Genomic DNA, 13,921 nt, shown 5'->3' with positions numbered 1-13,921 from the left:
TCCAAGAAACGGGGGTTAAAGAAAGGATATACCTATAAAGTCAGGATATGGGAGTTCTGGCTTTGCGTGTCGATCATGTGAGTTCATCACGCAAGACATTGTCAAGAAATGAGCTCGGCCCACGCGTCTAAATCTGTTTAACTGAATTTGGCCTGAGATTATTTTGGATTTTCGGTACTTAACTAATCATTACGAGCAAGACGTTTCCTGCAAATTCGGACACCTTATATGGCTGTTTAACCGAGTTGTGTTTAAGGGCAAGGAATATGTGCTCTTTGTAGCTAATTTTGTTTATCTTATAGATATTGCCCATTTCTACTGCAAAAAGTGGTAATATTCGGCATTATTTTCATGGGGGTTGAATTAGTTAAGTTGATGATTGTAAACTTCTATCTATCTAAAAAGGAAGAATTTATTTTGTCGATACACGGTATGATGTTTTCAGAGCCTCTGGCTGCGTCTTTTGGAAATCATTCAGTAATTTTCTTTCCCTCAATTTTCACTGACACTGAAACCAAACTTTCTATAGCCTAGAGTGTTTCCCGCAAAGGAAAAAGAAACACAAAACGAAACGGAAAACCGGTCTATAATCAGAACGAAACACGCACTATCACAAAACTGGTGACTTCAATTGATCAGCGAATATAGATGATACCTAAGAAAAATACATTGCTTAAAAGACAAGCATACAATGGATAAACTGAAGAACGAAGTAACAACGTTATGTTTGCTACACATTCTCACATCTAACAACTCACAACTATTAAAAGCATTAATCTGTTAACAAAGTGTGAAGTAAGGGAAGTCTGTTTTGAATCTCCTAACTAAGATCGGAAATCTTATGTCTTGCCAGTGATCAAAACAAGAGAAAGCTAGGTTTGACAGGTTCTAGTAACGTTGGCCTGGTAATCGACAACACAACATTTTCCCACAGGCATGAAGTTGTGTAGAACCATTTACCAAAATCAGATAGGTCTAAGTATTTTCTACTATCAACTTGTTAGAACTAATGTTGCCTGAAGTAGCAGGCTTTTATCGCGTAACGCAAATTATTTTGCTTACCTAGGGAAAAAACGCTTCCTGCTTAAAAGTGTTGCTTGAATCAAAACGTCAATCTGCGCCGCGCACATGGCCTTGGTTTCGCTAACCCCGTACACCTTCCAAACAATTTTTACGTCCGTCTGCCTAAATACGGTAATCTGAAAGTCTTAAGGATTTATATCTCATAAACAAAACGTCTGCACTTAGAACTAAGCCGACTTTAATCCCTTTTCAGTCGATAAACAGGATCTGTGTTATCTTCTGTATTAATCCGTGTGTGACAACTCGGCCTTCACTAATCTGCCTGTGATGTTAGGACCGCCCGGCCGGATTTTGGGTTGAGCGCGCTATCGTGATTACAGGGGAGTGGAGCCCCGGAGTCTGATTATAGTTATGGGGAGGAATCCGACAAGGAAACTCGCTAGATCTGTATGGATTATTAGTATTCCTGATATTAATTTAGCTGACATTTTTTGGACACCACTGAGACGAAAACAACTAGTGGTGCCGCTGTTTCTTAATACTTTTAAAACGATACCTAAGTATAATAACAAGGAACTGATAATCCATTTTTCCGGCCCAAATTATTATAATCTTTATCATTTTTGGAGCGCCGCTTGCGGCGTGGATTAGAAAAGACTATTGTAACGTATCAACGCTACAATAAGGTGTCTGTATCAAATAAAAAGACTCTGTGTCGCAATTACAAAATGAAAACATTTCAAAGAAGGGATGTTGGAAAGTTGCATTGCAAACGCGCGTGCCACAGAAAACAAGGAAATGTTAAGATATCAAGTTTTGATAATTGGTTTGCTAATTGATAACACCTGTTCTCGAGGAAACGTTGATAAGACCGAAATGAGTTGCCATTACGAGCGAACCGCCATTTTAGAGGCTGTGGAAGATTTCTTTTTGCAGAGCTATAACCCTCTTACTACTGGAGGCTGAGACCACGTTGTGACCGCTTAAATTAACGAACTTCATCGATAAAGACAGAGCAATCAAATTTATGACGTCATGTGCTCACGTGTGTGTTTGTTTGTTTGTGTTTGCGCGCGCGCGTGTGTGTGTGTGTCCGTCTGTGCACAACATAACTAGAGAAGCCTTGTATGGCTAATGATATTTAGTAGGTGAGTAGGGGTCGGAAAAACAAAGTTCAAGAAGATCATATGACCCCTCTCCCTTCACCAAATCCCCTAAACGCCGTGCCCTAGTTAAAGGGACACCGAAATTTTGGAAAATCACAGTTCATATCTTTATACAATGTACCTTTTTTTTACCTTGCTATTGTCTGTTTTTGCGTGTGTTTATGTCATTCACAAGGTTTGTACTGAACAGTACATGCTGCATACCCGGACATAGTTGTATGATCCACTCAAACCGTAATGGTCCCTTTAACTAACCCAGGACCTCTGGCTCCCGGACCAAACACTGTAACCGTTACGGCGCGGCAATTGATAAAACACCATAGTGGAAATCTAGAAGATCATATGACCCCCTCTCCTCCACCAAATCCCCTTAACGCCGTTTCCTAGTTAAATAAACACCGAAAATTTTGAAAATCACAGTCAGTTCATATTGTTTGTGTTTGTGTCATACACCAGGTTTGTACTGAACAATACATGCTGCATATCCGGACATAGTTTTTTTTGATCCACCCGAAATTGTCCCTTTAAAAGGTCCACAACGTCAGGAGTTTCGAACCCTGGACCTCTGGGTCCGGGACTCCCGGACCAAACACCGTAACCGTTACGCCAGTTGATACAACGCTACAGTAGAAATCTAGAAGACCACAAGACCACATGACCACATGACCTCTACCTCCGCCAAATCCCCTAAACGCTGTGTCCTAGTTAAACGGACTCCCGGGGTGTTCGCCTGACACTCTCCAAATCAAACAGCTCAGCCTCCTGATTTAGGTCCTCTTCATTTGGTGCACCGCGTGTTCGGACAAGACCTTACAATGGGCCCTCTTATATAAATAGATCTGAACGTCTCACGACTCTGGTATGTTTCCATTCTCGCTATCGGACTCACTGGCACAGGAATATAAGAACCGTGTTTTATATATGCATTTTCTGAGCGTATGAAAAGTCCAAAATGACGTTCTGGTCCACATTTTGGACTGTGATGCACACTGGCCATATATAGGGTACGTGTATATCATTCATCCACTAGCTTTGTCGACAATACATATTCTCATTGATTTAGTCAATGATAGGTGTTCCAACTAATAATGAATTTAGTCCAATTTCTGTGCAGGAGCAAAATGTTCCTAACAGTAACAATGTGTTTTACTTCACTTTTTGGACACATCAATGTCCAGAACTGTTGTATACATGTCAACGTGTAGAACGTTGAAACAGTTGAAACGGAGTATCTATTCATACGTGTTTGTAGAATGGAGAAAACTTTCCTTGTCTTTAGAGGAAACGAAATATATGCTGATAGCCTTTGTTCCCACATAGAATTGAAATTTGAGTACCTAGGTTTGGGAGATTTCAATGGCATTGTACAAACCCAGCTTTAGGATTCGTCTATATAAGATAATGACTAGTTTTCGACGTCTATCAATGGGCATAACCCTATTTACCAGTTAGTGTAGCTACATCGAGCATTTACTAATTTTGTGATTTAGAAGAAATATTTCATTCTACGACAGAAACGCAGAAATCTTATCTGAACATTGAGAATATCTAGAAAATGTACCTTTTATACTGTCTTTGCACTATATTGCCAATAGTGCAAAATATTGAAAACAATAATATCTGGCCATTTAAAGGTGGAATGGCGCTTTAAGATATGTTCTAGTTATCAAAAATGCTTCATTCCTTTGTCATAAACTTTTGTCGATTTTTTCATAATGTATCTTGGTCTGTTCTACCTGTAAATATGAACAATCATACGTAGGTTATAAATAAAGTTGCAATGAACCAAAAACCATTCGCACACTGCGCAATATCTCAGACTCATGTGCCTCCCGCCTGGTCCGTTTTTTTTTTGACTCACATAAAATACAGACATAGTTTTTGTTAGCAGTTTCTTGCCTTTCCTTTGAAATTTCAAAATGAAATATTATAAAGAATCTGACAAAAATAACCATTGATCGTCCATGTAAACGGGACACTTACAGGTGAACTGAAACTGGAAAGAAATACTGCTGCATGTTGGTTTGATCCACTCTCCAAGCGGAGATTCGGCACCGGTTAACGTTGTTTTTTTACATGTGTTAGGCCGTTTTTCGGGCTTTCTATTTAAAACCGTTTTCTCTTCCGGACATGAAGAAAAGGGAACAAAATGGACAGCCCAACACTGAAACGCATAAAACACGTCAAAAACAGCCGGAGCTGAATCTCTGCTGGGAGATTGTGATACTTGGTATTAGTGACTCGTTTCATAACTTTTTTGTCAAAACTCCTGATAAATTTGGTGACTTTGTTTGAAAAAGAAAGGGTTTTGTTTGAGCATCTTCATGTCCTTTGGAAATAGTTTCAGTTTCCTTGTTTATAACAGGCCTCTTGGTAAAAATGGTACAAATGAGAGTATCGTTACCTTTCCAGTTGCGCCTGGCAAACTTTCACTAAATAATGTTACCCGAGTTCAACACTTCAAATACAGTGTCCAAATGGCAAAAATGAGGAAATGATATGCAAAAGCAAACATAGCAAAGGAACTATAAACAGAGAAAAATACGTGTAGTTATCCAGAGGCCCAGTGACCAAAGAGTGATAAAATTTTCAACGCCTAACACTTTATGTTGCAGTACAATAAAGCCAGCTCTGTCAATATTCAGTTGAAAACATTTTCTCAATACCAAACATAAAACATAGTTAAATTGTAGTCTGAACTACATTAAAGGACACAGTCGTTGTACCACTAGCTATACGCATTTCTCCACAAAGTATTTGACTTCTACAAGAAACGTTCAGTCGACCTGGACAAATGGTGTAAGACAGGTGTCAGAATATTGTGTCGACAAGTTAATACGTTAAGACCTACGGTGACTTAACTGGTAGACACGAAGCTTAGGTGTCCTTGAAACGGTCTGTCGGTAACTGTCCCTTAGATGTTGCCTTATGAGTGACAACGTCCAACAATACAATATGTACAGAGAGCTGCTCGAATGGTACAACTACGTAGTAATATGAAAGAACTAGCATTTATATCAAGCAGCTTCTTACCTTCAAAATATGGCAGGACGTTGTAGGGTGAAGAAATCTGTGACCGTTTTCTGTGACCGTTTGAGAGAGCTCCTGTCATACAAATCTTCCCAGCTGGTTAAATGTGCGGAAATGGCTGCCTCCCGCTCATTTCCTGCGCAGGAGGAGACTTCAGACGGCCCTGGCCACGGGGAAGGTTGCGGGAAGATGCCTGCCCTATCGCGCAGCTTCTCCGGTTGCGGCCTTGTTATCTCCGCCTTCTGGGCGATGTGAGAACCCGGCCAGGAATGTCTCCCTCCCCGTAAGGATGATTACCCCTCCGAGAGACTCACGCCCATTGCGGGCCGCTGCGTCACGTCTGCTGCCCTCCCAAATGGCGCCGCGCCCTATAAGGCGCCCGGGGGTCATTCCGCTAAGGCACAAGGGCTAAGTCGAGGTACTCAAGCATGCGGTAGAGCACAGGAACGGTAGTCTCCAAGCAGACCCTACGGTGCCATAGGATAATATCAAAGCTGGCCAAGGAGTACAGCCGGCCAAAGGGAGTCAAACGTTCGCATACACACTCCTAGGCCGGTTTCACTCCTCTGCAAGCTCTTGATACTATCTGATGCTACCGTAGGATCTGCTTGGAGATTACAGGAACGGGTTATCACAGCTAGGAGGCCACTTTTTTTATGGGTAGAGGGGTGGGGAGGGGGCTAACATGACGACGACGTGTTTACATAGAATTAAGGTCAAGGAGGCGCATGTATGCCAATTATAAATCGTACAAGTCGAACAAAATATATGTCCGGTGAGCTTCGACGTCTTCCATGTCAAATATTTATGACATGCAGATTTTAAAATTTCGTTTTGGCTTCAGATATTCAAGGACTTTAAATCTTGTCCTTAGGATAACTTACTAACAAATCCGTTAATGAATTTCAAATCGACGTAGGCAAGATCAAGAATAAAACCTGTATTATTGCAATACAGATAATAGATGAAAAGAGTAACTTTTTGTAAATCTTTTCAAAGTTGTTTTCAATGTTAAAATCCTATACTTGAATTATGCGAAAATGTGTTAGCCTTTCGTCTAGTGGCCTTGTCTTTATTTACGTCTCGTACACTGAAACATTTCGCAGCACACTGTCTGACCGTCTGGGGTCGTACAAGAGCACGTAATGTCACATTTAACTTTGTACAAGGAGGGTAGGATAGGGTGGGGTAGGACTGAACATGATGCGAACTCTCCGCCGGCTTCCATTGCAGCGATATGCCTCTCAATAATTAAACGTCAGTTAAGGTTTCCTACCTGGCTAAATTGGCCTTTTGACCTTCCATTGTTCTCTCATCGATGAATTAAGAAGTAATGGAATCAATAGATGGGCATGTAGGAATTCTGAATATGACCATATTCTGTATAATTCTGTATATTTTTGGACCATATGGGTGACTACATCAAGTTTTATTGTCCCTAATGTTATTTTTTAAAAGAAAATACAGCGCTTTATTTGGTACATACCACTGCAACAAAACTATGTTTTTTCATGTGCATAACAATGACAGCTCACGTTCGCACATCTTGATATCTACTGTATGATGATCTGCGATTCTCAATTAGATGAAAACAATTATTTTCTAAGTTACAAATACTGTGTATTTTCAATTCGGAACAAAAACACCTGTAGAACCATGTCATTTCAACCGGACTGTACCATACCGTAGACGCTCTACTTTGAAAGCCCGGACATGTGCACGTTTAGTTTGTACTTTGTAGACTTGCTACATTCCTACTGTAACATTTACAACAACAGATGGAGCAAACATGCTAGTACCCGCCCTCTGCCAAAAACGCTGAGCCTGCTGGGATAGATTGACCTCAACATTAACCCTCAGTCAAACTTTTATATATCTAGTCGTTCAATTTGCGGGTAAAGTCATCCTCTTGGCTTCGGGTAAGAGATTCCGACGAAAAGCTGCAGACTACAGTGGTGGCCTCGCTAGTAGCTTTGGGTGAACTCTTGTGACGTTTGCATAGTAAATCAACTAGAACAGCTGAACCACTATATAACTCTTATCTAAATGATGATAGCCGTAAGCAATGTGTCCTTTGCACAAGTAGTAGTTAAGTAGCCAGGCGATAATTTCACATGAATGTCCTGTAATAGAATTTAAGTAGTTTTTTTTCTATCTTTGTGACTAGGGTTTGTCCTTTGTTGACAGCCTTCGGGTTACTTGGCTAGCCTAGGGTGTGTGTTATCATCGCGGCATCGGATAAAAGTATCGAGCAAAATAAACAAACAAACCCCAGATCATGGGCGGTAGGCCAATGAGTTTTTGTTGAGTGACAGGAACCCTACCGCGCGCGCTGTCTGCCGCGGTAACATGAGTGCGCCGTTTACCGCCTATCCGGAAGTACGTCGTCAGATGCTCCCGTCATCCTTAGCGCGAGTATTTCCCGTCATCCTTTGCGCCGCCTTCCCCCTAAGTTTAAATGTTGGATGGGTAAGCAACCGGTCTCCCTGATGTGAGTTACCACTTACCGTGTTTTCGATCTGTGTTGTGGTGTGGGATCGTACGGCGGGCCCGTTTAGGCGCCTTGTCGGTTTTCGTGGTACTATTTGAGAAGTTTAAGGGTTTCAACATGCTGACAAAAGCTACGCTGCACTGCAGGTACGTTTTGACCGTGTTTTTTCCACTGCTTTCGTCTGATTTTCGTGATCGGTAACGTCGCCAACCCGGAAGTAAGAACTGAGATAGGAATACCAACCTCCTTAGGAATACAGATCTCGTGAAACAGATGGCATTTTAGCGAGTATGGACCGTTCTACAAGAATAATGCATCGATGAGTATAACGATTACATGTGGTTAGTGCCAGCGTTTTGGTAAATAAACTACCGATGCGTTTTTTTTACGACGAGTCATTTGTGGGAGGGGGGTGGAGGGGTGGCGTAAATAAATGTGACTATATTTACAGTCTGATAATTCTTTATTTTTTAGGATTAGGAACATATTTGGCCAAAAAGATGGACACCATGTGAGGGTCTCGGATGCCTACAGTACATACTGCACAGCGTACGGAGATGGCATTTCCATGGAGCATTTTGGGAGGGCCATCAAGGAGTGTTTCCCTACTGTGGTCAAGAAAAGACTGAAGACCGTCGATGGCCTAAAATATCCTTGGATGATATGCAGTTGTATATTGTTAGATTAGAGATGTCATCTAAATCGTGTAAACTTTTTTTTATTGATGGGAATGAGTGAGAATATGCTATAAGAAGTGACTAAAATAAACTTCTTTGAAACTTTTTAATGAACAAATATATAAATATCACAAATATAAACTCTCTTGTATAAATATATGTGAAAAAAACTTTTTCCAAAACTTCAACAGAACATAATTTACAACTATATCTCCAACAGGCATTCAGCTACTGATATGACATATATTTCATAAACTAGAAACCTGACTCTAATGCACTGCCAAGTTGCTATATAACTATAGCTATATAACTATAAAGTTAAAAAAATAAATGTCTTTGATAAAGACAACTTGTGCATGCAACATTTAACAATATGGTGCTATAGATACAGGTGCAAAAATAACATTTCTTTGTGTGAACTCTACCTATAGATACACTGTTTCTTAGGTTGTTCTTTGATATAGTGTCTTTGTATCTTAAGGTACTAAATTAACAAAAATAACGTTTTTTTTATATACATAATCGTCTCAACTCTTTAACCTTAACTAGTTTCCACATCATTCTTCTTCAACCTGTTCAAGTTTGACAACAAGGAGAACATCTCCCCCACTTTTGATTCATCAACATGTACATCTTCAGTCACAACTGGCCACCTACTGGAGTTTGTCAGGAATGGGGAATATGCCAGAACCTGGTGTGCCAACAAGTTCGACAATTCAGTTCAAGTCTACAAGGTGGAACCCAAGTTCATCAACGGCCTCAAGCCCTGCAGAGTATTGACTATAACTGACTCCCTCGATATATCTGCCACGTACAATGGTGTGCAGATAAATCTGACAAAGTTGGGCATGACTGATCGTATTAGCAGTATCGAAGACTTTGAAAGTATCCTCAAACACATCAGCAATATCCCTGCATGTGAGGGTCTACAAGGCAACATCTACACTTCAACAGAATACCCAGCACTGAAGGCTGTGACCGAATCTGTCTCCGGTGAGGGATCAGAGGAACCACAGAAGATCCTGAGATCTCTCCAATGCAGCCAGCTGGTTCCTGCCCTTGCGGGATCAAAGGTCACTCGCTGCACAAAATGCGAAAGTCTGCGGTCTGCGGTAAAGCAGGCCCGCTGGCGAAGAGAGAAACTGAAACGTACGTCTGGTGACATCCCCCAGGTTCCTGCAAAAAAAACAAGATGGGATTATCTAAGCGAACAAGACAAGAAGGAGAAGTACAATCAAGAACAAGTAAGACGAGTAAGATCGGAAGATAGAACTGACTATTACAAAGCAAGGTACGCCAGCTTAAAAGAGTCTGTACGGCTAGCAAAGGAAGATCACAAGGACATTACTGAGATTTTTAATACAATGGATGACAATGTGGCCAAACTGTTTCCAAACGATCACAGAAAGAGGCTCCTGTGGACAATTCAGAGAGACCACGTCCAGAACAAGCGGAACGAATGGAATACAGAGTGAGTTCTCATTGTTATCATATTGCTTAGAAACTATTTCTCAATTAGTATCAAGACTCATTCTTTGGCTTATCATGTTACACACTGTATGAAGCAATATCCGTTCATATTTTCAATAGATTTTTTAACAAGAGATCAGTATAAATGAACAGTAGATATAGACAGGAAGAAGGAAAAATAGGTAGTCCCTTCACATTTTCATTCCATGTAACTCATAGTGTGTGTCAAGCTGATGGTTTTGAAGGACATATTGACTCTAACTGATTTCATATATCAGGTTCAGAAAATGGTCCTTTGTCATGAACAGTTATTTTTGTCACTTAAATACATTTCTACTGACTTACCATGTACATACACAAGTTTCTAATCCTTGGTGTGAAAACAAAACTAACAGAATCTATTCCATACCTCAGGTTCTTGGACGTCTGTCTTCAACTCTGGCAGCGGAGCAAGCAGGGCTACGCAGACCTTCAAAACAGTGGATTCCTGAAGCTGCCATCTGAGAGACTTCTGCGATACAAGAAGAACAAAGTTAATCAGAAGCCAGGATTACACACAGAAGTCTTGAAGTGGATGGACAAAGAGGCTGAGGAACAAGGGGTGACTGAAAGAGGGCGGCATGGGTTCATTGTCTTTGACGAGATGAAAATACAGGTGGGTGACTTTTCTGTTTTAAAATACACATGACAATTCACATTTGGAAAGCCTATATGAAAATAACCATACATGTATTTAGAGTATTTTATGTAATTTGCTGCAACTCTTACTTTCATGAATTTTCAACAGAATGTCCTTGATGCTAATGTTATGTGTTGCCTTACAACCATTTATATATTATTATCAAAAGGTATTTGTGCATGTCTATGACTACAGGCACTTTTGCTAACTAAAAGTTTGTTTTTTTTGTACTGATAATATCAGGGAAGTGTCCAGCTGCGTCGAGTGGGAGATGAGTTTGAAATTGCAGGCTTTGTGGACCTGGGAGACTTTTACCACAGCATGAAATCACTTCAGACTGCTGGTAAGGCTTTCAATTAACTCTGTTGATTTCTGGATAAGCAGAAGTCTCTTTCCTTTGGAATATTGGGCATAAATTGATACCCAGGCTAACTACCTCTGCTTTGGGTTACCTAATATCAACTCATCAAATTTGTACTTGACTACGAGAAATATACACATAATAATTTTTTTTCGTTCAATTACGTTACTTGCAGGCGAACAAAAGGCTGAGATGGCCACCCACGTCTTTCAGGTGGCCTTCAAGGGATGCGAGGGCTTCTTCTTCCCCTTTGCGTGGTATCCAACAACGGAAATCGCTCCAATCAACATATACATGAGCCACTGGGACAGTGTGTTTTACCTGAAGCAGTACCGCTTCTTCTCCCATGCTTGTGTATGTGACGGTGGGCAGGCCAATCGTGACTTCATCATGGGACATTTTGAGTCGAAAGAAGATGCAATCTCAAGGAAGTTCAGCATAGACAACATCTACGGGGAGGGGAACTACTCATTCATCATGGACCCACCAGTAAGTCTTTTAACTATGCAGGGATTACTTGAACATGCTATGTACACAACATGTACATGTTGACAATGATGGCAGACTTTTGACATATAACTGCAATCCCTTGGCTTATTTAAAACTCCTAACTTAGGTATATGTAACTCTATCCTTTAAAGACTAAGTCCTTGCATGTTATATATTTTCAGCACAACATCAAAAAGCTACGAAATAACCTGGAGAAGAGCACCATGGCAGGTTCAGCGAGATGCTTCCAAGTTAGCGGAAAGCACATCCTTTGGTCGCATCTCAAGGAGTCGTACCTGCACGACAAGACCAATGCGAGGGCGCCAGTGACCTCCTGCAGGATCAAGGACCAACACTTTCTGCTAACCCCAGCCACACGGATGCGCAACCATCTAGCATCTGACATTTTCAGTGACGGCATGATTGAATTGTTGGACGTGAGTTTCCCATCTGCATCTTTGCTTTGTGAAAATAATTCTAAGGAGTTCATTTTGTTTAGAGAAAGAAAAGAAGAGGTGCTGGTCCAGACAATTTTGAATGTCACCTGCACTAGAGCAGGTATAGCCCCGACATTGTACGTGTACTTATGTCAAAATATTTTCTAAATGTCATGTTCTACTCCGGCCCTTATACTTTAGAATTACCAGGAGTTTAAGCAAGACAAGAATGGAGATGCTGACTCAATGAGTGCAACCCGGCAGTACCTGTCTGCAGCTAATGTGTTTGTGAAGACATTTGCAAACACCAAGCCTATAAGGTTAGAAAGCTTCTATTACACATCATCACAAGGTCTTTCATTTCATGAATTGTCGAAATTGGCAAATGATTTCCTTCACTGACTTGATTCAGATTTTTTTCCATAACTGTATGAGCACGATACATTTTTTGTACATTCTACCCATTACAACAACAAAAGGCCTTTCATCGGTCTGACTCTATAAGTACTCATAATGAAGTTGTTACCTATAATTACTTATGCAAGCATGTATGTGTAGCAATGCGCTTAATACCCGTCATAGAAAAGAGAGTCAACCTACCTGGCTTTGTTTGCATTTGCTCTTGTTGATTGTCTTTTATCTTGTGTACTTAGAACAATGGATGATCCGAGGTTGGTTCAACTCGACGGTGCACTTCAGTGGTTTCTAGACTGGGAAGAGGAAGTAAAAGAACGTGAGAACCTAACGGCAAAGGAAAGAAACAAATCGTTCATTTCGGACAAATTACATTTTGACCTCTGCTCAATGGTACTGGGTTACAAATCATACATCCGCACCATGACAGCCCAGTTTCCTGGGATGGGGGTTATCTCTGCCAGCACCAACCAAGATGCCCTGGAAAATATGTTTGGTTGTGTACGTGCGTCCAATGGAAGTAACACCAACCCAACTGTTTTACAGTATGGTAGGTAAAATAATTACTACCATATACTCCATCATTATCACAATTATGACCGTTATCATTGTTGTCTAATGTTTAATAATTTCTACAATACAGCTGTATAATTCACAGAGCCAATGTTTGTGTTGCATTAAGTGGTACACTTTTTGTTTGTGTAAAAAGAACTGTGCTCTCTATAGGTTCACCAGCCTGATTAAACCACAGAAATTCATGTCAATTTCAGCTTCTATGTTTCACATTTTGTCTTTCTGTTTTATCATTTACATGTACTACAATGAAAGTCACAATGAACTTTCTTACCTGTTTCTTCAGTGTCAATAGCTATAGGAGGCAGATGTTTCTTAAGGTGGCAGAGTTTCTATTATTAAACTAGTTAAAGAGAAGTAATTCAAATAATATCTAATTGTGTCCATAACTATGTTGTCATGTAAGCTACAAACTAATCTGTTACATTGCATTTTCTAACACAGGTCCATCTGTCAATGGATACATCCACTGCCGCTCGTTCAAGGTCCGGAATGGCAATGCATCCAGAAAGTACTGAGTCAAAAACATTTTCAAGCAAAACACAGACTTCCACCTCTAGTACTTCAATACACCTACAGTACTCAATGGGTTTGTTTTTCACATTCGTCAAAAACCCACTTATCTTATTCTAAAAGTTATAACATTAAAAGCTCAATACAATGGAAAATAGTTACACAGTGAATTAACAACAAATCAATTGAATGTGTTGTCACAATGAAGTAGAATTTCCTGAGTGTATAGGTTGGCACATGTTATCTGTGACTAAGAGACATATATTGCATTTAGCATCAAAAGTTAAATCTGCAGATTATCTATAGTCTAGTACAATTGTAAGCTTAACTGCCCACTACATGTACAATACAATGGAAAATAGTTACACAGTGAATTAACAACAAATCAATTAAATGTGTTGTCACAATGAAGTAGAATTTCCTGAGTTTATAGGTTGGCACATGTTATCTGTGACTAAGAGACAAGTCACATACATGTATATTGCACTTAGCATCAAAAGTTAAATCTGCAGATTATCTATAGTCTAGTACAATTGTAAGCTTAACTGCCCACTACATGTACATCTTCTGCAGACTTTTCTCATATGTTCCATATCAA

At 40.2% G+C, this 13,921-nt stretch overlaps 2 protein-coding genes across 2 annotated transcripts in view; one reads left to right on the top strand and one right to left on the bottom strand.

Moving 5' to 3' along the window:
• The window catches only part of LOC118405471 (angiopoietin-1-like), a 17,177-nt gene extending 11,579 nt beyond the window's left edge, over positions 1-5,598 (bottom strand). Inside the window, exon 1 of the mRNA XM_035804976.1 lies at positions 5,223-5,598. The gene's annotated coding sequence lies outside the window, so the exon portion shown is untranslated. The remainder of the gene's footprint in view (positions 1-5,222) is intronic.
• Positions 5,599-7,498: 1,900 nt separating this feature from the next.
• On the top strand, positions 7,499-13,384 carry LOC118405460. Its single transcript, XM_035804966.1, has 9 exons — positions 7,499-7,856; positions 8,185-9,858; positions 10,272-10,512; positions 10,780-10,879; positions 11,073-11,386; positions 11,569-11,823; positions 12,025-12,143; positions 12,477-12,787; positions 13,255-13,384. The coding sequence occupies exons 2-9, from the start codon at positions 9,236-9,238 to the stop codon at positions 13,326-13,328; spliced, it is 2,037 nt and encodes a 678-aa protein (XP_035660859.1). The 5' UTR covers positions 7,499-7,856; positions 8,185-9,235; the 3' UTR covers positions 13,329-13,384.
• Positions 13,385-13,921: the final 537 nt, after the last annotated feature.

Source organism: Branchiostoma floridae, chromosome 2 (genome assembly GCF_000003815.2).
Source record: "Branchiostoma floridae strain S238N-H82 chromosome 2, Bfl_VNyyK, whole genome shotgun sequence".
Classification (NCBI taxonomy): domain Eukaryota; kingdom Metazoa; phylum Chordata; class Leptocardii; order Amphioxiformes; family Branchiostomatidae; genus Branchiostoma; species Branchiostoma floridae.
The sequence above is the reverse complement of the archived record's forward strand: the minus strand, read 5'-3'. Positions and strand labels throughout refer to the sequence as shown.

Excerpts from the sequence above, each read along its gene's own strand:
- LOC118405460 (XM_035804966.1), top strand. The coding sequence starts at position 9,236 with ATGACTGATCGTATTAGCAGTATCGAAGACTTTGAAAGTATCCTCAAA. Across the intron at positions 10,513-10,779 it reads TTGACGAGATGAAAATACAG|GGAAGTGTCCAGCTGCGTCG; the intron begins GTGGGTGACTTT and ends TGATAATATCAG. Across the intron at positions 10,880-11,072 it reads GAAATCACTTCAGACTGCTG|GCGAACAAAAGGCTGAGATG; the intron begins GTAAGGCTTTCA and ends CGTTACTTGCAG.